This window comes from Pomacea canaliculata, linkage group LG14, assembly GCF_003073045.1.
Source record: "Pomacea canaliculata isolate SZHN2017 linkage group LG14, ASM307304v1, whole genome shotgun sequence".
In the NCBI taxonomy this organism is placed as follows: domain Eukaryota; kingdom Metazoa; phylum Mollusca; class Gastropoda; order Architaenioglossa; family Ampullariidae; genus Pomacea; species Pomacea canaliculata.
This window is the reverse complement of record NC_037603.1, coordinates 14053599-14075425: the sequence shown is the minus strand read 5'-3', so window position 1 is coordinate 14075425 and position 21827 is coordinate 14053599. Positions and strand designations below refer to the sequence as shown.

Sequence of the window (21827 nt, the reverse complement as noted above, 5' to 3'; positions counted from 1 at the left end):
TACTAGGGCACAGAATGTCTTTATTTTATAAAAGAATGCCACCCAATTTGGTACAGAACTTAATATTACAAATTTTTAACTATTTTAATGATTGGATGTGTCAGTTCAAGAGTCATGATCTGCAGTGACAGCACATTGCAACAAATTACAACTCACAAGCCCATAAAAATACTTTTAACATTTTTTAATAACTCAGAATCAGAATGGACATAGCAATTCAGCAGTAAAAACTTTCTTGACAACTTCTAGTACCTTTTGTCCGTAACTCTCCCTGCTGTGCTTGAATGTTTACATGAAAAATTGTTGGTTTTCCTGTTCTTTCCTAACATGGATGCCATAGCTGGCACCGAAGATGCACTTGTTGACACCTGTTATTTCTTGCCAAAGCTTTACTTTTTTTCTTAGTGGCTGTCATGGGTTTCCACCCATCTATTTTCAAGGACAAGAAATGGACCTGCACTGGAATTTCTTCTTTACTATTTTTTTCCATCATCACTATCAATAGGATGGCACAAATTTATTGACAAGCTCAATCGTCTTCATTTTCCAGGATGCATAGGCCACTGTCACCTATTCACTTCCAGAGAAGATCTGGATCAACAACCAAAAACAAAACTCCCAATCTGAATTGTTTGTTTACCATTCTCAGCTCTATTTCTTGATTGAGTTGAAAAAAGATCTGAAGCCAGACCTAACTCAAGAAATCTGCACAACAAATTTTTAGATCCTTACATTAATATATTTTTTTCAACTAGATCGGCTTCTTGTTCTTGATCTGCTTAAAGACCTAGAACTTGACCTTGATCTGGACCTATGACGATGTTTTCTACTGGATGACCTGGAATGGCGGCGCTTCTTTTTGTGGGGCTTGTTCATCTCTTTAGAGCTTGATCTGCTTCTTTTCTTTCTATGGGACCTTACTGATTCTTTTGACCTTGATCTGCTCCTGTGAATCCTATCCTGATGCTTGTGGCGATGTTTTGGTGTGTCTTTCAGTTTATGTCGATGATGCAGCGATCTTCCTCGTACAGATACTCCACGATCCTGATCTGCCTCCCAAAACTCGTTTCCAGGATTTCTAAAGACGTGGAGAAAGTTGCACGCTTTTCCTTTGGGGCACTTCTTCCGGAAGAAAAGACCTAGGCAATAGAGAGGAAAAAAAAAAAATTACGATGGCCAAAGAGGAGTGACCATTATGAAAAAACAACTTTGCCTTTTCATTCACATTTTGACAAAACATATGATCTGCCTTGTCGATATAAAGACCATTGTGCAGAACCTAGTAACTACCTACATTGCAGTGACATGTCTGCAAGTTTTATATCAATATTTATATTATGTCTGTGTCATGTCCCTCACTTTTGCAAGTTGCACCCCCTCTTACTGCAGGGCCTGCTGGATCCTATCAGGTTGGATCACTAAAGAAAGGGGGAATGGCACCTAGCAATATTTTCCTACTTCTTCTATTAATATAATGTATTAATATTATATTTATATTAATTATTATATTAATGTGATTTGCTTTCATGTCTATATGCAAAGCCCCTTGAGTCTGGCTGATGCTGGAAAAAGGCACTATACAAATGTACTATTTATTATTAAATGAGTCCGATGACATGAACTCGTATATCAAATTTCCACTTGTAAGAAAGAGCAAAATTTTCACGAATTTTTGGCTTGTATCTCGATTTACTTGTATATTGGTTCACTTGTATGTAGAGGTCTTACTGTAATCAACAATATAGCAACATTCTTGTAATTTCCAGCCCAGGAAAGTCTCCCTTCTCCATCCCCAGAAGAGCTTATTCTATAATGCTTTACTGGAAATATGTGAAACAAATGCAAATATTTGCACAAACCACATATGGCTGACTTCCATTTAGCAATGTTGACAAACTCAATGGACAATTGGCGACCAGCATACCAGCGTGCATTGAACTTCACAAAGGCTTTCTGGGCATCCGATTCTCTGTCAACAGGTTTGTTAGGTCTTTTTTTTAAAAAACTGTTGAGGATGAGTTCCTCAAACTTTAAACAGAGAAAAACTTGCTGCAACAAACTCAATAAGTGCTTAGCCCTATCAATAATGTTTGGCTAATTATTGCTCTCTTAATGACCAATTCAGGTAATTTAAATCTGGTGATGTGCTTAAAATCATTACTACTCAGAAGAACACAATCTCTACGCAATAAGCATCTATAGCTTCACTGCTTTTTAACTCCAACGGGCTATTGCTATAAGATACTTAAAAACAAAAAATGTTTCATCAAACATCATTAGTCACTTCATTCAACGAAGAAGTTTGTTTTGTAAGAATTTGTGCCAAAGGATTGTTTCATCTGCCACACGGATACCAGGATCAGTGTATAACAAATGAAAGCATTAACATGCAAAGACAGGCTAAACTCACTTGTTGGACAATGAATGCAGTCTCAAAAAAATATGCTGACTAACCTTTTATATTGGATATAGACGTTACCCCGAAGGTGTGCCTCATGGTTACAACATACTTTGAAGTTGATAACCTTACCCACAGATTTGAACTCAGGCAGAGTATCCACATAAAATTCTCGGAAGCTGTTGTATAAATCATTGTCTTCATATTCCAAACCCATATCTATGGATAAAGAAAAAGTAAATTACCAGTTTTTCACTCTTTAAAGATTCACATTTGCTTTTATTTTCAACCTTTCAAATATAAAAATATTTAATACCATAGTTTAACAGCTGGGAAAAAGCAGATAAGTGGTGATTTCAGAAAACAAAATTATGAAATGTGAGTATGAACAAGTGATTTAAAAACACCAAGATAATCTCTAAGTATAATCTCTAAGTACCAAAGTTACATAGTCCTGTCATGAAGGTGTCAAAGCTATGTCTAAGAATATCTTAAAATTTACTTTCATTTTTGAAGTTAACTACATTGTAGCATGGTTATTAAATTCTTAAGATTTATAAAAAATTTTCAGAATATCTTCAAATTTCTTATTTTTACATCAAGTAAAATGTGCCCCTCTTATGTTGAGTAAGCTAACTACAGGTTCCTAACACTATTTCCTCTAAGTACACTTTTGCAGTGGGAGAGATCTCGTACCAAGCACAGTATCTATAGGTGCACAATCTCTCATATTCTTGCTCCTGCACCCACTTGCAGTGGGAGATATCCTTTGCTAACAATACCAAACACTCCGGCATCAAATAATTGTATTTAAATCTAGATTTGTCTTTCACACAACAAGATTGCTAGTTACATAACAGTTATATAACCTGCTGCCATCTGATTGCAGCACATAGTTAATTTTAAGATACCAAGTGTGTGAAGCCCCACCAGTATCAAAATCATCCACACTGGACTTCTTCAGCTCAAAGTTTTGGAACATCCCAGGAATAAGCAATGTGGTGCTGCTATCAGGCCGCAAATGTGCTCGAGAACATCTGACAAAGAAAGTAGAAACTGCTGTTAATAGCAAATGAGCACTAGACAACTCACCATTGTGAGTTGGGGTTAAACTAAAAATTACATGCACTCCTTTTACGACTCCTACCATATCAGGCTGTATATAAGGAAACAACATCTTAAGCCTCTTCTCTTAGCCTTCTCCTAAAGTTTTCCAAACATTTGTGTTGCTTATGCTAGTGGTAAACATGTAGTGCTAGATGTCAATATGTAGTACTAGATGCCAAGATGTAAATGTAGTGCTCTAATTATCAACTGTGTGTGAGACTATTGCTATGATTAAAGCAATAGTTATTATTTGATAAGTGCTTTTATTCCAATAGTTATTCTAAAATCAAAAACAATCGGTATTGTTTGTCCTTTGTCTTCCTTGGTTTGGCAATCCACTTTCAGTTTTTATATAACAGAATCTTTCTCAGGACTATATACAGTTCAAAATTATATTAAACTACATTCAAGTATTCTAAAAACAAAAAAAATTACATTAACGACACTATGGGGCTACATACTGTTGGCAGATTTTAGTTCTACATTTTCTGACAGATTCTGTCAGGAAATATGATCTTGATTTTTCTGAGGTTTGTCCCTGCACAGCTTGGCACACTCCTTAGATGTGCCATGACCAACTGAGAAAACTAAAATTAGAGAAGGTAGCCATTTACAACTTTAAACAGTCACTGTTGGATTTCCACAATCACGGAAAACCCGGTAAGGACTGAAAAAAAACCCAAGATGGTGACATTTAAAAAAAAACCAGGACAGAAACACTACAAAATTACTACTGACCTCTCTCCATATCGGCAAGCACCAGTCTTGGTGAAAAATGGACAATGATTGATTTCCCTTGTCACTTCCTCCCTGTTCTCTGCATACCGTACAGGTGCCAGAGGGTTGTGCCACTCCTAGACATAATCATACAAAGCAACACACACAATAAAAGTAAATATATGGCATGCAACTGGAGAGTCACGACATTATCAGGCAGCAAAATGTCCTGTAGGTAAAATGTTTTTGCAGAAGCAGTCAATTGAGGCTTTATAAGGATTCATCCTCAAATAAGCCATCAAAGAAAGTAAAGAATAATTCCATTTAATAGTGTTTCTAACTCTGCATGGCGATTTCATATTTTACAGCATCAATTTCTGTGGGAAGTGAAGAGGAGCGTGGGGAATCCTGTAAAAGCATCTGAAATGACAGTGTTTATTTTTTTTAAATATGCTCAAAAGCTGAAAATTAACAGACATGGCTTTTATGTCACTATAACCACAAAGGCTTTCAACCACTTCCTCTATAATATTTTTTCTGAAAGCAAAATATGCAAATTCACCCACCTTGTTTTCATGGGCAGTTGCTTCCCTAAGCAGGTTTTCCTATAATCAGTCAGCAAAGTACCCACAGGTATGTCAGTTAAATCAGGCAGCTGAACATACTACTGAAAATCTTAGTTAAGTGTTACAAGTCTCACAAAATATGCCTTATGAAAGCAGAAAAGGAACAAATTTTTACAGATAAATTCATCAGCCTCTTCATCATTAAATGAGGATCTATGACAACAAAATGGTATTCATAAACACTACATAAACTTTTGGAGTGCAAAGCAAAACACCTAAAAAAAAAAAAAAGGAGGGAGAAAGAAAGAGCATATTTAGCAAAGTACTCATGCACAAATAATGTGGTTATTTGTAACTCCTTCCATGATATCCCCAGACACCACAGCAATTGGTGCTCTGCTTATCTACAGATATGTTTTTCTTAAAAATGAGAAACTGGAGTATATTTAGCATACTGCTTCAAGTTTTTATGTTTTGCAGCTCATAAAAGTTCACAGATATTAAGCCAGGAAAATTTCTTCAGAACGAAAACAGCATATAATTTTCACATATAATCAATGAAATACCACAGAGCACATAATTGGTAAGCTATTGTTTGAAATGTTATGATATTTTATCAAAAAGATACAAGTTGAGATCGAAGACACACAGTTGTTCAAACAGCAACCAAGCATCTGATCGACAATGTACTGTGGTTAAGGATTCAAGTCCATTAACTAAGATTTTTCTTTTAATATTTAAATGGCTCAAAAAGGAGACAAAACTTAATTACACAATTACAGTTTTGCTACTTTTAAAGGCACAAAGACATTAAGTACAAAAAGAAAAAAACACCCCACTGCCATTCTTTCTCTTGCTCTCTCTTTTTTTACAGCAGAAAATTGGGGACAGAAGGACAGGAAGAAGAACAAAGCCTCACAAGTCATCTGACATCAACAATTCAAAAGTGTATTACTGGTGATCAGTGGTACTAGGACTTCTAAAGTTATTTCTAAATGGTGTTAATGAAAATGACCCATTATTGTTTTAATGACAAATATAGGTCACAAACAAAATTAACAATCCATATATGCAAATAATGGCCCAGTTCTTGTGTTTTAAAATATTTACAAAATGACATTGTATTTGTGTAGGAGTCCTCTCCTAACACTGAAAAAATATATATAGCAGTTCTGCAAGTTATCGTAAGGGTTATTTGTTTTTACAACAGGATATATGTTTGAGTGCAGTTACAGTCAACCATGTCACCTGCTTGTCTTTTCTTTCTTTCTCCACCTTGTCCTTCTCTTCTTGTTCTTTATTTTCCTGCCTCTGGCGTTCCTCCCATTCTTCTCTTATTTTCCGCTGCACAAAAAATAGGTTTTACATCTGGACAAATCATAAAATTACAAGAACAAGTAACAAGATCTTGCTCAAAATGTTGAGTACATCTCACAGTCAGTTCAAATATTACTACTGGAAGAGAAAAACTTAATATCATAAAGAAATCTAAGAATCAAAAGATAAAAGGAGAAAATGAGGAAGTTCACATTAATAAGTTATTCAAAGTTAATGCTCTTATAGAGCAGGTTTGCATTTTTCTCTTCAAAATCCAAGCTCTAAATATATTGAACTACTTGCAGTCATTAGCCCATTGGAACTATACAGCTTTTACAGGCTCTAAGTGGTTGAATTAACTCAGGATTGTGGACGAATTGATTAAGGGTCATGGTTATGGTTGAATCAACTTGTATGTGGTCAAACTGATAAATTGATAAATCGACCAGTAGCCCTATGACTATCTGCTGTACTAACTCATCAAAAAGATTCATACTGTTGATTATATAGAAACACTTACCTCCATTTCTTCTTGTCTCTGTCTTTCTTTCTCTTCTCTCTCTTTACAAGCTTTCCATTCCTCGTGTGCAGCAGCATCTTTCTCCTGCCAGATGGCATTCTGTTTCTGATTTTCCTCCTCAACTTCTTTCCTTTTTCTCACTTCCTCTTCATCAGTGCTCTCCGTTGATTGTTCTATATTCAGTGAGTGAATCTTTTAATATTTCCTTGCAACCATGATTTTCAACAACATATTTTTTTTTTAATTTACTATCAACAAAATTGAAGCCAATCACTTAAACAGGACTCAGGGGAATAAAAATTCCCTAAACAGAATACAAACTTTTCTTTCTTTCATCATAACTTGGCTACTTGAAATGTCTTACAGTGTTCTGCACTTATGTTTTCCTATCATTCTTGATCTGAGGGAAGAAAAAAGAATGGAAATGGCAGAAATCCAAGTAGCAAACAACAGGACAAATGTCTTCCCCCTAAATGTATTACCTACCCTGCATCATATATATATATTCTAGGGCATAAACCTAATTTAGGTAATTTATCTTACTGTGACTGTCAAAGAAGATATATGCAAACAAATGAAAACACATTAATTCAGATGAAATAAAGCATTTTCAAAACTAATTTCAAATTTGCATAAATGTACAATACGACTACACATTATTTAACAGGTAAGCACAATGAAAGAAAAAAGCAGCGTCAGTCCCACCTTTCCCCTGTTGCTGTTGTCGAGCTTGAATTTGTCTTTTTTGCTTTCGCTTTTGTTTTTTCCATTCTTTATGGCTAATAAAGAAAACGTCTGTGAATTAGTCATGTATTTTATATATAAACATAAACCATACATTTAAAATGAAAAACCCACCGCTAATAACGAATGCACTAAAAATAATGCAGTCTCATTAAAAAAATTTCTGGAGATTCTTCAGCAATTAAATTTTACAAGATATGTAAACTCTTGATATATTGCTAAATGGCACTACCTTCATCGCGTGACAATAAATTCAGAAGTCTTAATTGCGACATGTGTACCGGGTGTAAATAATTAAAAACATGTTTGAACACATCACGTTTTTCAAATGCAACAATACCAAAAGAATCGAGTTAAAATCATAAATTTATTACGAAAATTTGCGCCACGCATCAATTTGTTTAAAACTGAGATACCTTAGTTTACTGCATGTCTGGTTTGCTCTGAAATCACGGCCATGTTATTTATTTACTCTCACTCTGTTTCCGGTTTGGCGTCATGCAGCTAGTACCCACAAATTGATGACGTTTTTATCAACTTTGCATCAAAACAAAGTTGCCAGCTGTTTGCACGGCAAAATGTAGGTACAGTTCATAACAAAGCCATTGAAATATGTCTGCAAATGTCTCTATGCTTAGTACAGAATTTGGTGTTAAATTATCTTCTCCATAAATCTGTTTCTTACATTTATTATTTTAGGAAATATTATACGTCTGCTAGTCCTCCACAGAAGAAAAAAAAATTTACTCGAAATCTATTTTTAGAAATTGCTCAGCCATTGGTGTTTATGGTTTCCTAAATTTTCATTTCAGGAACCCGACGCAGAGGCTCTAATGCTAGAGCAGAAACATGTTAAGTCTTCCAGACGAATGACAACATACAGTGAGTCACTTGAATAACTGTATTAATTAATCACTTTTTTGTTGACCTGCGGGCCGTTTGTTGGTTTTGAATCGGGGTATCACGACTTCAAAGAACTGTATTGCCTGATGTCTTAGCACACATGAGTAGTTCGTACCCAGTGGACCATCACGCTTACAATGCGTATTGTTCGCTGTTCTTATTTTTCATGTTCTTGCAAAACAAAACGCAGAAGATAAACAGTTGTGCAATGGATTCGTGCAATGGGTTTTTCTGACAACTGTATGTTTATAGTTAGTTTAGCTTCATAGTGTAAGCATATGGGTCATTGCCAGAACAGCAAATTATAATATCAATTGTGATATAAATAAACCAATTATGGAGTTTCTTATATATTTGAAAATTTTGGAACATTTCACATTCTGCTTTTAATTTACATGTTTTAAGGCTTTGTAGGTTATGTGTCATCTGTGAGTTATTACATATATAGCTTTGGTGTCGAATTGCTTGCTAGTTCTTAAGATGCCATATTACTTTATGTCTAGAAGTGTGAGGGCATTATAACAGTGAATGCTTAAAACTAATTTTTCTCATTTAAACATCACGAATTTGTTTTTTTAATTGTATTATGGAAATTCATTGTGTCATCTTGTGATTAAATTTACTCGCAGTTTTCATTTTCATTGTATTTAGGTTAGAGAAGTTAGGCTCAAGAAAAATCCCCCTACCTCAGAGATCCGCCTCTGCAATGTGCATGCATCAAAATATAATTTATAATATTGAACAATATATTTTATACATTTATTATAGATAATAAAAATATAATTTAAATATGACGTTCCATTTGCTTTGAAATCTGGCTGGCACAGGGATCCAGCCCTGAACTGTGCATACGTCATAAAAATCTTGCATGCTGTTCAGATAAACTCATTAATAATGTGCAGTAATGGCAGAGTATTTAGTTCTAGACTTTCCCAGGAAACAGCACCCCATGAAATCATATTTAAAATATGTACACATGGATCATGCCTGTCAGCTCTTGGAGTTTGGGGTTTGACTTTTCTACCTGGCAACAGGCCAGAGGGGATTACATTGTAAAAATGTGTATGTGTATATGTGGATAAAGAAGTGAGCATTAGGCGGGGGTGGAAAGAACAGTTGACTGCTGAGTTAATGAATGCTGATAGGGTTGATGCTCACTTGAAAACTTAAATACAGAACTTCGCAATTTAGCCAGAGCACAAGTTGTAACACTGATTTTGAAGTGGTGTTATTTCACAATGAACATGCTTTTTAAAAAATGACCTGTCCTGAATACCTTTTTATTTTGTCATGCCAGTGTATTTGAAACATACTTGGTGTAATTACACTATAACACAAACATCAGGATCATGAAGGCTTCAGCCATTGAGAGAACTGGGATATATATATGTTAATTAGGCTTATCTGTGTGCGGGCATGAGGCCATGTGTTTGATCTCTGTGCAAAGTGATATTTGTAGATATACATCTGGAAAACAGGAGGTGGGGGAGGGATTCACTCAGATCTTGGAAATAATAGCTTGTATGAACTATTAGAGGAGAGGGAGTAGGAGAAAACCTGAATACCCAGAGGCCCCCCCAACCCCAGCTCTAGAAATAGACATCACATACAGAGTGACCCAGATGAGATCTGAACCCACAGCCTCTCACTTCGGTGGTGACAAGGAAGGGTGCCTGACTAATATCACCTGCCATCAGACGTCTTACGCACCCACCCTCCAATTTTGTAGAAAGAATCCCAGGTCCATTTCTCTGTTACTAGGCGGCCCCCACCCATCCACCTTTGTCTAGTCAAGCCTTCAGCCACAGGGTCAGATGGCTGTCAGGTACCCAATGTGTACATGTTTTTGTCTCGTGCTTGTGTCAGACCCATCCAATCCCATTCTACTATATTCTGAATAATAGACACTAAATTAGTACTTGTATCATTTTGTTCTTTTAAAATCACAAATCAGTTTACTATTTTGCTGGTGCCAAATATTTTTGTTAATCAGTTGTGTACAAAAAGCACAAAATCTTTTGCAAATTGATGCGTCTACTAATGGTAACATTAGACAGTATCAACGCAGGTTAAAAATAACATAAACATTGTAGGACTGAATATCGATTTACAGTTTTGGAAAATGAGTGGTGCACAAGCATGTCCCTATATTTGAATGAGGTCTGCAGCCAAGATCTGTGGGCTTTATAGTGTGAAGCAAAACTTAATTTTGAGATTTGTAGTGTGCACAGCTGGAGTTTAACAGCAACGAAGCAGTGTTTTTGGTCTGAGATTAAACTGTCAAGGCTTGTGTTCAACAAGTATGAAGAGAAGCAGTTGTTGTGAAATTTATTTAAATGCACTGACATTCAACATCAGCTTGATACACATCCGATGGAGTAAACTTCTTTGACAGGTTTATTCTAAATAATCAAAGTTATTATTATCATTATTTGTAATGGAAAAGTTGTAAGGCTTTTAAACCACTTGAATTAAGTACACGAGGACACTGGCAGACATAACATCTGGTACAGGGAGTACCATACGTGAGTCATCCCAGTCAGTGAACTCGAGGATCGTTAGAATGTCAAAGTAGGAATAGGGAAAAAAAGGTGAAGGAGTAGGTGATGGGTGACAGTTCAACAGCTGACTGCGCTTTGCCCCCTTATGTCTGAAAAACTCATCCACACATCATACCCCACAATGGCATGCTTTGTCATTTGTTTTAGGAGAACTGAAGTGACCCACCCCTTCGTGCGTTGCAGAGAAAAGCGAGCCTTGAACTGACAGTATTATGTGTCTCCGTGAATCACACACACTCACAAAGCTTTTACTGTAGCGACACCCATCTAGCTCCCTCATTCAGCGCCGGTGCCCAGTCGGTGGCAACGAAAACAAACGCTGTTCTCCGTGCTAAGTGTATTGGTCTTTTTGATAAAGTTTTAGAATCAAATTATGAAGGTAACAAAGTGAAATTAATGTCTTTCCAGGAGGTGGAGCTGGCTTCCACACATAAGAGGGGTGCAATGGCCTCCCCGGCCAAGTCCAGGGACAGTACAGTGGCTGTCCTGGTCATCCCCCCATCCCTCACTTTCTACACCAATGATGTGAAAACTCATCAGCAGGTGTTTACTATTTACAACTTGAACGACTTCCCTGTGAAGTATGCAGGTAAAAAAATATGGGAGAGAAAACATTATACAGTAATTCCTCGCGGCTTCACTATTTTGTGGGTTTTTATAAGAAATTAAACGGAAAAATATTCGCGGATCTACTCTTCTTTGTGGATTTCTTACAAAATTTTATCAGTAGAAAATATTTATATTTTATGAATTTGTAGATGAAAAAAACCCAAAAGGGTATGCAATATATTACTAATATTAATTCTAATGATAAAGAAATATTATAAATAATAAAATTAATATGAATTACAGAAAGTAGTGTATGTATTTGCTCTGAAACGAGAACCAGCATAGCTTGCCTGAGACGCTACATACCTACTCACAGTTGTAAACAACAGTATGGGAATGGTTATTAAGGAAATGGGAAAGGTTTATGTAGCGTAAAAGTATGGGGGAGGGTTTATAAAACCTTAATGTAGTGTATAAATACATATATAAATATACCATTACTATTTCATGGGCCTATTGTGTGGAGATAATTATTCCAAACTATGCAAATGATTCTCTTAATTCTCTAATTATGGTAATTTGGTTTTGTTGTTTTCCAGTAACATCAACTACCCCTCAGAAGTACCACATACCCAATGACGTTGGTGTAGTGGATGGTAAAGATTACAAGAATATGTAAGTTTCTATACCCATGTTTTCTTAATGATATTATGTTTAAAATTCAGATAGCCTTCAAACCAAATGTTGCATGGCTGTCTGAAGTGAGAAGTTAGGACTGGTCATGCTGTTAGAAAGAGTTTAAGAAAAATGTTTTTGTTTAAGAAATGTACTTCTTATCTGCAAATTGTGACTATGCATTTTGGGGTTACAAATTTTGGGGGATTTCTGGTGTTTTTTTTAAAGTGGGGGTGGGGTGGATATCTTGATACTTACACATATAATCAGCTATCAATTACAATCCCTATAATCAGCTTATGCCCCAATCTTCAAATTATGTTTGAGCAGGGTGCATATACATAAAAATATTCTTATCAACTGATTGTTTAGGCTGTTGTTTTCATACATCTAGCAGGTGCAACAGCTTTTTAAACAACACTTATATTAGAATATATGGGAAGGATAATAACAGTCAGTGCATTTGTTGGCACAGTGAGTATAAACATTGTCATGAGGCACTGCATCAATGCTGTCATACACAGCACTTATTCGTCAAACTTCTTGTCATCATGTTTTCCAGTTGGATTGTTTGCTTGTTTCTCAGAGATATTACTATCAAAGAAGTCTTCCTTAAAAACGAAGGAGTGATTGACAAATTCAGAGTAAATCTCTATGACCGTAAAGATTTCCTAGGTAAGATGGTCTTTGTTGCTTGATGCTTTTAGTCTTTGCTGTTTGACATGTTAAGCTGATTGTTGTTTTGTTTTAGTGTAGGTGTTACATGAAATCATGGGCTGGGAGATAATTCTAATTCATATTTTCCTATAAGTCATAAGAGAAGCATTCTGGGAAAGTGTGCTATTTTTTTCTTTTCTGCATTAAAAAAAAAATCTGTATTCACCTGCAGAAATTCCATGTAAATGTGACTGGTGTCTTTGTCTGTGGCTACCACACATGTTTTATTCATTTCTCGGAATTTTATTGAATGTTCATCAAGCTTTAAAAACTTCTACACCTTGTCCCCCTACCCACCTTGTGGAGATTTTACTTGAAGATCACAGGATAAATTTCTTCTTTTTGATAACTGACACTCAGGACACAAAGATGTGACAGCACAGCTATTACCTGGCAGATCAAAAACACTAGAGGAGGGCAGTGATAAGTTTCGTTCTATGTCTCCTCAGCAAACATCTACATGCCAGTCTACAGACAGAGATATTACCCTTTCCGCACAATCAAGGGGTAAGAAAAGATAATCCTAATGCATACTTTTTAAATAGGTCTTATGCTGTTTGAGTGCTTTATAGTCAAAATAATATGCTTATGAATTGCATCAAATACAAGATTTGAAATATTCTTTTGCCACCAAAAAGGAGCATGGAAAAAATTATTTAATCAAAATTACTTTAAAAAATGTGTCACAGAAGGATCACTCCATGATCATAATATGATTATTGGTATAACATACAAAAGCATCACTTCTTTTTGTTTACAAGTGAATTGAGAAGGAGGGTGGGGTTAGAAAAGATGTGATTGACAGAAAAGAGTATTAACATCCTTTTTGTTTTATCCATGATGAAGTCAGCTGATGAATAATGTGTATGTACCTTTTGCTATCAAAACCTTATTAGTAACAGTCAATCGTTCTGCTTTTTCATGTTAACCTTAGTCAAGACTTTTACTCATTTTGAAGATTATAGCTGTCATTCAGACATTGGTAATGTAGTAGTTTAAGTGAGTAGTTTTAGTTTGCTTAGACACTATCATAGAGGGCAGTGGTATTGGAAGAGGGTTTTATGGAGCAGATTAGCAGAAAGACTTGGCTGTTACAGATTATAAGACCATTTAAAAGGAACATGCGTTATTTGACACAAGTTTTATATGAACTCTAATGTGGAATTTATATTTTGAACAGGGCCAGGTCTAGGACTCATAATGACGTGTATGATCCTTTTACTTGTTCTGTGCCTTCCTAACCAAGGGGATACTGAGAGTAGTCTCCCCATGTACTTACATCTTTCAGTCAACAACAAAGTGTTTATAGGAATCATTTTTGGTAAGTGAAGCTGCTCTTGTTATTTGTTACAAACAAATTGTAGAATGCCTTTCCAAAGGGAAGCTCAGTGCACTGTGCACTAAAGATTACAAAGAAATGGATAGTTAAGCATACAACAAAATATACTCATTCTTACAATCTGTCTTACTGTGGGAGGATCGAGTTACAAAAGTATTGTAAGAGTAAGTCAGAGTAGTTGTAAACATTTGTAGTAATAGCAGGACATGTCGGCAGTGAACAGTAGGCACCATATTGACCTTTCGAGTTGAACTTGTTATGAATTTTGTCAGACTGGTGATATTTGTCCAGGTGTCACATTTCACACAAGAATCCTTATGTTGTATAATCTTTATATAACTTTCTGCTTCAACCCATCTGTACCTGAAAGTTTTCTTTAAGCAAAACTTAATACATGTAGCAATCTTTATTCCTAAATCGTGGTTCCTATAAAACTCTCCATAGCTTTGTAGTCAGTAAGCTAGTATTTGAAATTTTCACTCATATTAAATTGTTAGTAGTGATCAAAGAGTACTGCTATAATAGTTATTCATGTTCTTCAGGGGTCTTGATGACATTGATGGTTCAGAATGCCAACAGGTAACATCCATGAGTCAGCAGAAACATTTCAGAGATGTCTTGGTCTGCAGGCAGTGTTTCTTCATTAGCTTCATCTGTCAGTTTTACATCTGCTCTTTGCTACTTTTAGTTGCGTGAATGAGTGTGAAAGTATGAGTGCGCATGTATTTGCATATGTCTGGGTGCAAGGGTGCATCGACATGATTGTGCACATGCATTGAATCACACAATAATAAACTAATTTTTATTTCAAAATACTTTAACTCTTGCTGTTTGCATTTTTTTTTTAAAAAAAAGGCCATTGTCACGATGTCTTGGCATTGATGTTCTAGCCTTATTTTTAAATTATTATGGCATTCTCATCTTTTTTTCTTTTGGTTGTAAATAAGTATAAATATCTTGCACAAAATACCTCAAGGCAGTGGCCTATCTGGATATGAAATGCTTTTATTCAAGTTTTGTTTGAAAGACATTTTATCCATTGGTAACATGGTGTTTTATATGCTTTGTGTGTTAGTAGCATAGACTGTTGTGTGCAGCTGAACCCAGAACCCTACTTTCATACCTCATAAAGGAGTGACTCCACTATCAGGCTGTAAGCACCAAACATTACTAATTCTTGTAAATCCCCCAACTACAATTTTAAGTGTGCATATGTGAGGGATGGAGCAATACACTGACCATTTTTTCTGCTGTAAAGATAAATATGGACGTGTTAATGTGAGACACCCCTTCTTTCTGCAAAAAAAAAAATCCTTTATGGACTATCTGTGTTGCAATTAGAGACCATTACATCATATAGATTCACAAAATAAATGCAGTCATTCAATTCCTAGGATTTATTCCCAAATGTGAAATATCTGATAACAGATGGAACTGTGATTGTGACAGACCAGCGTTGTCTTAAAAAATATGTAAAATCCTGAATGGACTATCTTGTGTTGCTAATAGAGACCATTATAGTATTTAGATTGACAAAATTGAGTCCAGTGTGGTTTAATCCCTTAATCACTAAAATCTACATGTAGAATCTCAAAAAAATCTGTCCTAAGTATCCTTATAGTCACATCATTTGATATCTGGTGCTGCACTAATAAAAGGGATACCAATGCAGAAAAGTAATTGGGGCAAGTGAAAACAGTTGTCAGCACAGCTAAACTTTGAGTTAAACTGTGATTTGTGGCTTAAGCATTCATTCCATATACAGTTGGGAAGGCAGCAGAAAGTGTATTTCTTCAAACCCTCAGCACTCCACGTGTTCACAGCTCATGGTGAACAGCATTGAACTGCTGAGGGACAAGCACACGCTACCTGACTGTATAGAGCCTGAACTAGTCTGTTGTACAAGCCGTAAAATTATTCTACAGTTTTCATTAAAGTTTCTCAGCAATCTTATCCTCAAAGCATTGCACGAGGCAACCTTCTGTACCACACCAAAGTTCCATGCACTAATCCCAAGACGAGAGCCTTCCATATAAAACCATGAAGGACAACAGCCTTTATATAGTATTTTTTAAACTTTGCCCTCATTGTTTGCCTCAAGACCATTGTTTTTCTGCTGAATGTCTGCTGCTGATCTCAACTCACCATTTTTTCTTTTGACGTTACCTACATTGTGATGATTACTCTTGTATGGTGACTTGCTGACTTGTCAGCTGCAGGCTGTGTGATCAAATGTACTCGCTATTGAAAAACCCAGCATATTATTTATTATTCAATGGAAATTTTACATTTGTGTAAAGGGAGCATACCCATTATAGAACGTGGAATGTTTTTTAAAGTGGTTATAATAGTGATGGTGCTTATTACCAGTGAACTGTATTTTTTTTTAAAGAAGTGAAATTATTTTGAAAAATTGTATTATAAAATTTATTTTCATGCGGAAACACCTCGGTGCTTTTAAAAGAAAATTACTGACGACATCATTGATCATCCACCAATAGTGTTATTGTAATCTGTTCTAGTCATGAAAGTCTCAAAAGTTTGTCAACTTATGGGATATCTCTAAGTGGTAGTATGCATGCTACCTCAGAGGATGATTGGTTTTGAGTCTATGGCAGAACAGGGCTAATAATTTGTGAGAATTTTTTTTTTTATCAGGCATTGTACATCATGGCAATAGTTGCATAGTAGTTTCATTACAGCTTTTCATTTATTAAGTTTTGGAATCCATGTTGTCATCTGTATAAATCTATTTAGGCATGTTTCTCCCTGCTGGAATTTTTTTTTTGTATATGTGTCACATTCATGGTTCTGTGCTTTTGAGGTTGTGTAATTGATGGGAAAAAAATTTAAGTATTGTAATTTGTGTGTGTTTTTAAGGGTGGGAGTGGGAGAAGGTGATATAAGTGTGAAAGGGGGTGTTTGGGCTTCCTACTGTTCTATATTGAGTGCAGGATGTGTGCAATAAAATACAACAAATGTGACAGAAGCATAATTCAAACAAGTGGAAGATGATTTTTTACTCTTGCTGAAGTGTGTAGACGCACTTTAGATTTTCACACTTGCATGACATACAATAAAAAGATAGTTTAGAAAACAAAAGTTAGCTACTAACTCAGACCAGTGAATGAAAGGCCATTATTATTATTGAATGGACAAAATTTGCATGACCAATAATGTCAAATACCTTGTGGCTGCTCACAAGCACTTTAGAAAATTCCAGCACTAATAAAAATTGAACAGCTGTAATAAAACTGAATATTATGACATTACACTCTTAAAAATCCTAAATTGATCTAGCTTTCATAAATGACAAGTGCTCTTTTACAAATTGAAAACAGGACAAATCTTATGACATCAAGTCACGCCTTGATTTCTGCATGTCCAAGTATTCATAATGCATCAGAGCTCAGAGTTGCTAGAAAACTGTCAAATTACTCCTCCACACCTTGGCTGTTTAGACGACAGTGTGAAGTATAAAGTGAGAATTCTATCAGCTAGTTTCATTTTTAAAATTTAATGTTGGAGATCATTGAAAAATAAATTTTCTCCGAGTCATTGCTTAAATATTCAACAAGTCAGTTACCACAGATATTCTGGCTGTTAGGTGTTACACCATGAGCGAAGCCCACTTCTGGAAGGTGTCCAAGAAAGGGACTCTATCCACCTCCATAGATGTGGGTTTGATATAAAGCTATCTCGCATGCATTTCTGAAATGGATGCTCTGCAACTCCAAACAGGTGACATCAGGAGATATGTACACCTTGCCACAGCCATAGATCACAGCCTAGCCTGATACCTGTGGTCTGTTTTTATGGTCCCTAATACCTGCTTATTCAATTGCTGATATTAAAATTCCTTGGCACAAGAATTACAAAATTTAGGAAGGACCATTGTGATAAATTTTACTTAAACATATCTAAAAGTCTGGTGAGGTGCAAAACGGTTTTCTAATGACAGAGTAAATCTTGGTGCTCAGATAATATCCAGATGAACACCCCACTACCATTCTGGAGATACCTACAAACATAACCATGCACAGAACAAAGTGAAAATTATAATGTTACATTTATACACAGATATGCCAAATAAACATGTGGTCTAAGTTCTTCCACTAGTTGAATCCTTGACAAAAGTAAACACATCCATGTATCCATATATCTTGGCATTTAATCATTTGATTCTCACTTTCCTTTTGGTTTTCTGCAGCTGCTAATGTTTTATTTGTGTACTTTTCTGTAACTTTTCGGCGCATTGAGCGTTTCCCAAGGATTCGGATTTTGCGCGTTATAAGTCTCCTTCATATCATATCATATCATTTATGTTGTTGACTTCTTCAGCACATGGTGTTTGTAGATACCTATCTCAAGAAAGTGGGTTGAGGGAGGTGGGGGGAGTTGGAGTTTATTCATTTTCATCAAGGTTTGAGAAATATCATCTTGAATTAAGCTCTGCCCAGTCATAAGGAAAAACAAATTTTTGATCTAGCTAATCCTTAAATTTATCACAAGAAGCTACGTTAAGTCTTCTTTATGATTGTTTGTGACCTTCTGGTCTTATCAACAGTACTGTTGGGTTGTAACCAAAATTAAAAAAAAAATAATAGAATATCAAATTGGCTAGAAACAAATACTGATGCATATATTAATAAAGATTCTTTATGCAATTATTCTGTGATACATTAAATTCTGTGATACCCACCCATCCCTCAAAAAATACAAATGTATACAAACACATGGGCTCAAACATTCATGTTTCTACTTTGCAAATGATTTCGCACAAATATATTATGCTTTGATCCTGATCAGCCCAATTCTAGAAGAAACAAAGACCATAAAAAAAAGTTTGATTTTGTTAACTACGAAACAGTCTTCGAAAATATTTGCCAACAATCTCAATCAATTTGTAAGAGATTAGTAAAATACTGTCACAGTGGTAACAAGGAATTTGTGCACGTTTCCATGGTATAGTTCACATCCAATAAAAAAAAGCTTTGTGCAAGGTTATAGTCAATCTGTCAACAGTTATCAGCTGCTTGACTGAAAGGTCCCAATTCATTGTGCATGTACATTAACAAAATGTTGGGAGGCAGGATAGCCAACCAAGATGATGTAAGTCGGACAAGGTCCGAGACATTCAGGGCATCAAAACTGTTAGAAACCAGGCTATCTTGTCAACCGGTGATCTTTTATTCTGCTGTTGCAGATCATTGTCTCTTTTTCTCCGCCCAACCCCTGGCATTTTTGTACACAATTCACACTTACAATATGTGCAGATAATTATGAACAATGAGATAAAAAATATGGCACAAGATGTTCTTAAAAGAATAGCTGGAAGGAATGGCAATTCCCCCCTACCTTCAATGACCCCTTATTTCTCCATCACCCCTGAAAAAGGAAACAAATTGTGGAGTATAAATGCAGAAAAGAAGTACATTCAATCCTCACAATACCCTGTGATTCTGGAGCATATAATTTATAATCTTGTTTTCACAAGGCTCAAAAAATAGAATCACATCTGTTCAAAAAATATTAAGATTATGCTTGTGGATTTGATCACAATGAACAAGGGAGAAATAAGTTATCATACAACAGTTATGGTGCAAGTCTGCACCTGCCTATTTACAGATTAAAACACAAGGCACTTCAACATTAATTTTGAAGCACCAGTCTTTGAAGGCTGAACTCTGGCATGCATAAAGTGGTAACTGCTGTCCAAACATGATGTGTAAAATACTCGTTGAAACCAAGGATCCCATTACAGTTGTTTTACACTGGTGCCTGCCAACCACCACAACAAACCCCATTTTTTTTACATCCTGTCAAAGATGCCTACAAACTAGGCATACTGTTACATACACATTCTTATGTAAAAAAACTAGCATTTTAGACAGACTGCTGCCTGTAATGTGACAAAGCCACACTTTATAACACATAACCCTTGACCCAGCAACTATCGACAACTGCACCAAACGCCATGCCGAAACTTACTAGAGTATACACTAATGCCTCCATTATATTTTGCATTGAGTAAAATAGCCCTCGATGCAAACAATGATAGATGCATGGAATCCCTGAAAAGTTTAAAATATATCAGGAATTTTTCTCTTTTTAAAAAAAATCTAGTGGAAAGTAACTTGTAAATATTATGATACAAAGATTGTCGCACACAACTGGAGATGTCCAACTTTATGCACAAGGATATGTGGAGGGGGAGATGTGTAAAATGATATAGGCATGACAATAGGTCAACAATGTCTTTGGACTGAAGAAGTGCAGTCTTTCCAGTCCCTGAGGATCCTGTACATTATAACTACAGCCCGAAAAATATGACTGCATACATGCACAACTGTCTGCAGTCACACTCATTCATAGCTACGTTTGATGAAATATTCACATTGTTCTTGTCATCATCAGCTGCAATGGCATAACACAGCAAAAATAAATGCTTCTGAAATTCTGTCTTATGTCAGAAGTAGGAAAGTACAGAAAGGCTTGGCATGATGTCGTAGTCTTTAACCCCACGGTTCTCAAACGGTGGGGTGAGAAGGTGGTCATTTTTTAAAAGTTTCTTATGCCGGTATTAGTGAAATTAGCTTACATTGCTGGCTAAGGGAGGTGTGCGGATGTACCTTTGTTCGTCGGGAGGCGTCACAAGTAAAAGGTTGAGAACCGCTGCTTTAACCTATTCTTGACTGCTGACAAACACCTATCTCAGTTAAAACTGCACAGATCGGAGCATGAATGCATTATGCTATGGATTGCCTCCCTCTAGGATCAACAATAACAACCCTTTGTAATGCAAGGCTACCTGCAAGTAGCTCAAAACTGTTGGACAAAAGCTAGTCTTTCTACACCAAATCCTGCCAGTACTGGAATAGCATTGAAATAGCACAGATAACTGATATTCACTTCACAAAGGGTCCATCCAGCTGACAACATGCCTAAAACATTCTAGACCATTTCAACAGTCTGCTTGCCTTTTTTCAACACACACACACATGCACATTTAATTACTCATTCTCTAAATCACACAAATTCTTAAAGTATATAGCAACTTGTCAGTGCAAATGTCATGAGGTATCTGGAAATAAAAAACTCTTCTCTGAGAGTGACATCTAATATCGGATCTTGTGGTGTCATTTGTATCAGACAGCTGCTATACATTCCCCTTTAATGCAATTCACTCAATCTAAGAAAAAAAGAAACACTTAAATGAATCTACCAACCTCACATAAAAGCTCAAGAGTTCTTCAGTGCCACACTGAATACCTTCAGTGAGCCAGATTTCTCCAAAGCCTAAACATATCACTCCAAATCACACAAGCCTGGAAAAATGCATTTACATGCTGACTAAATTTAACCAAATTAGACTTAAAGAGCCCATTTCTTCCATGCATCACACACCTTGAAAAAGGCTAAACTTTGAACACAATGGCTTTTTGATGAGCACACTGTCATGTCAATCAAACCTCCTTTTGACTAGTTATTCCACTGAGGATCAAATGATTTCCTTGACTTGTGGAATTTATTTACACTGAACCCTACCTTGCTGATTACAGCTCTTTGAGTGTTTTGGCTTTGTGGAGTAAAGACAGTTTATTGTTTGATGCTCACTGTACACTCAACTATAAATGACTTTTGCTTCCAAATGGAAAACCACAGCTGTCATCACCAATCGGAGCTTCCCTGAAAAAAAAATTCCATCCCCAAA

General features: G+C 35.9%; 3 protein-coding genes across 5 annotated transcripts in view; 1 reads left to right on the top strand and 2 right to left on the bottom strand.

Annotated features, from left to right (window-relative positions):
• Positions 1–169: 169 nt before the first annotated feature.
• LOC112554818 (U2 small nuclear ribonucleoprotein auxiliary factor 35 kDa subunit-related protein 2-like) lies at positions 170–8148 on the bottom strand. The gene is made up of 11 exons (XM_025222871.1): positions 8117–8148; positions 7786–7812; positions 7331–7404; positions 6626–6798; positions 6037–6132; positions 4789–4827; positions 4244–4359; positions 3329–3435; positions 2455–2617; positions 1860–1969; positions 170–1139 (listed from the first exon to the last, which is right to left on the bottom strand). Exons 1-11 carry the CDS (start codon positions 8146–8148, stop codon positions 748–750), a joined length of 1329 nt encoding a protein of 442 aa, XP_025078656.1. The 3' UTR covers positions 170–747.
• Positions 7879–18704, top strand: LOC112555296 (motile sperm domain-containing protein 1-like). 2 transcript variants are annotated; one of them, XM_025223635.1, is made up of 8 exons: positions 7879–7949; positions 8182–8251; positions 11242–11422; positions 11982–12057; positions 12644–12732; positions 13135–13281; positions 13955–14095; positions 14656–18704. In XM_025223635.1, exons 3-8 carry the CDS (start codon positions 11278–11280, stop codon positions 14694–14696), a joined length of 639 nt encoding a protein of 212 aa, XP_025079420.1. In that variant the 5' UTR covers positions 7879–7949; positions 8182–8251; positions 11242–11277; the 3' UTR covers positions 14697–18704. The 2 variants fall into 2 exon arrangements, with proteins under 2 accessions (XP_025079420.1, XP_025079421.1); XM_025223636.1 differs by lacking the exon at positions 7879–7949 and having other exon boundaries at positions 8047–8251.
• Positions 17113–21827, bottom strand: part of LOC112555294 (ras GTPase-activating protein 3-like) — a 29644-nt gene continuing 24929 nt past the window's right edge. For both annotated transcript variants that reach the window (XM_025223631.1, XM_025223633.1), the window contains one exon: positions 17113–21802. In XM_025223631.1, coding sequence (XP_025079416.1) covers positions 21742–21802 — 61 coding nt within the window. In that variant the 3' untranslated portion in view covers positions 17113–21741. The remainder of the gene's footprint in view (positions 21803–21827) is intronic.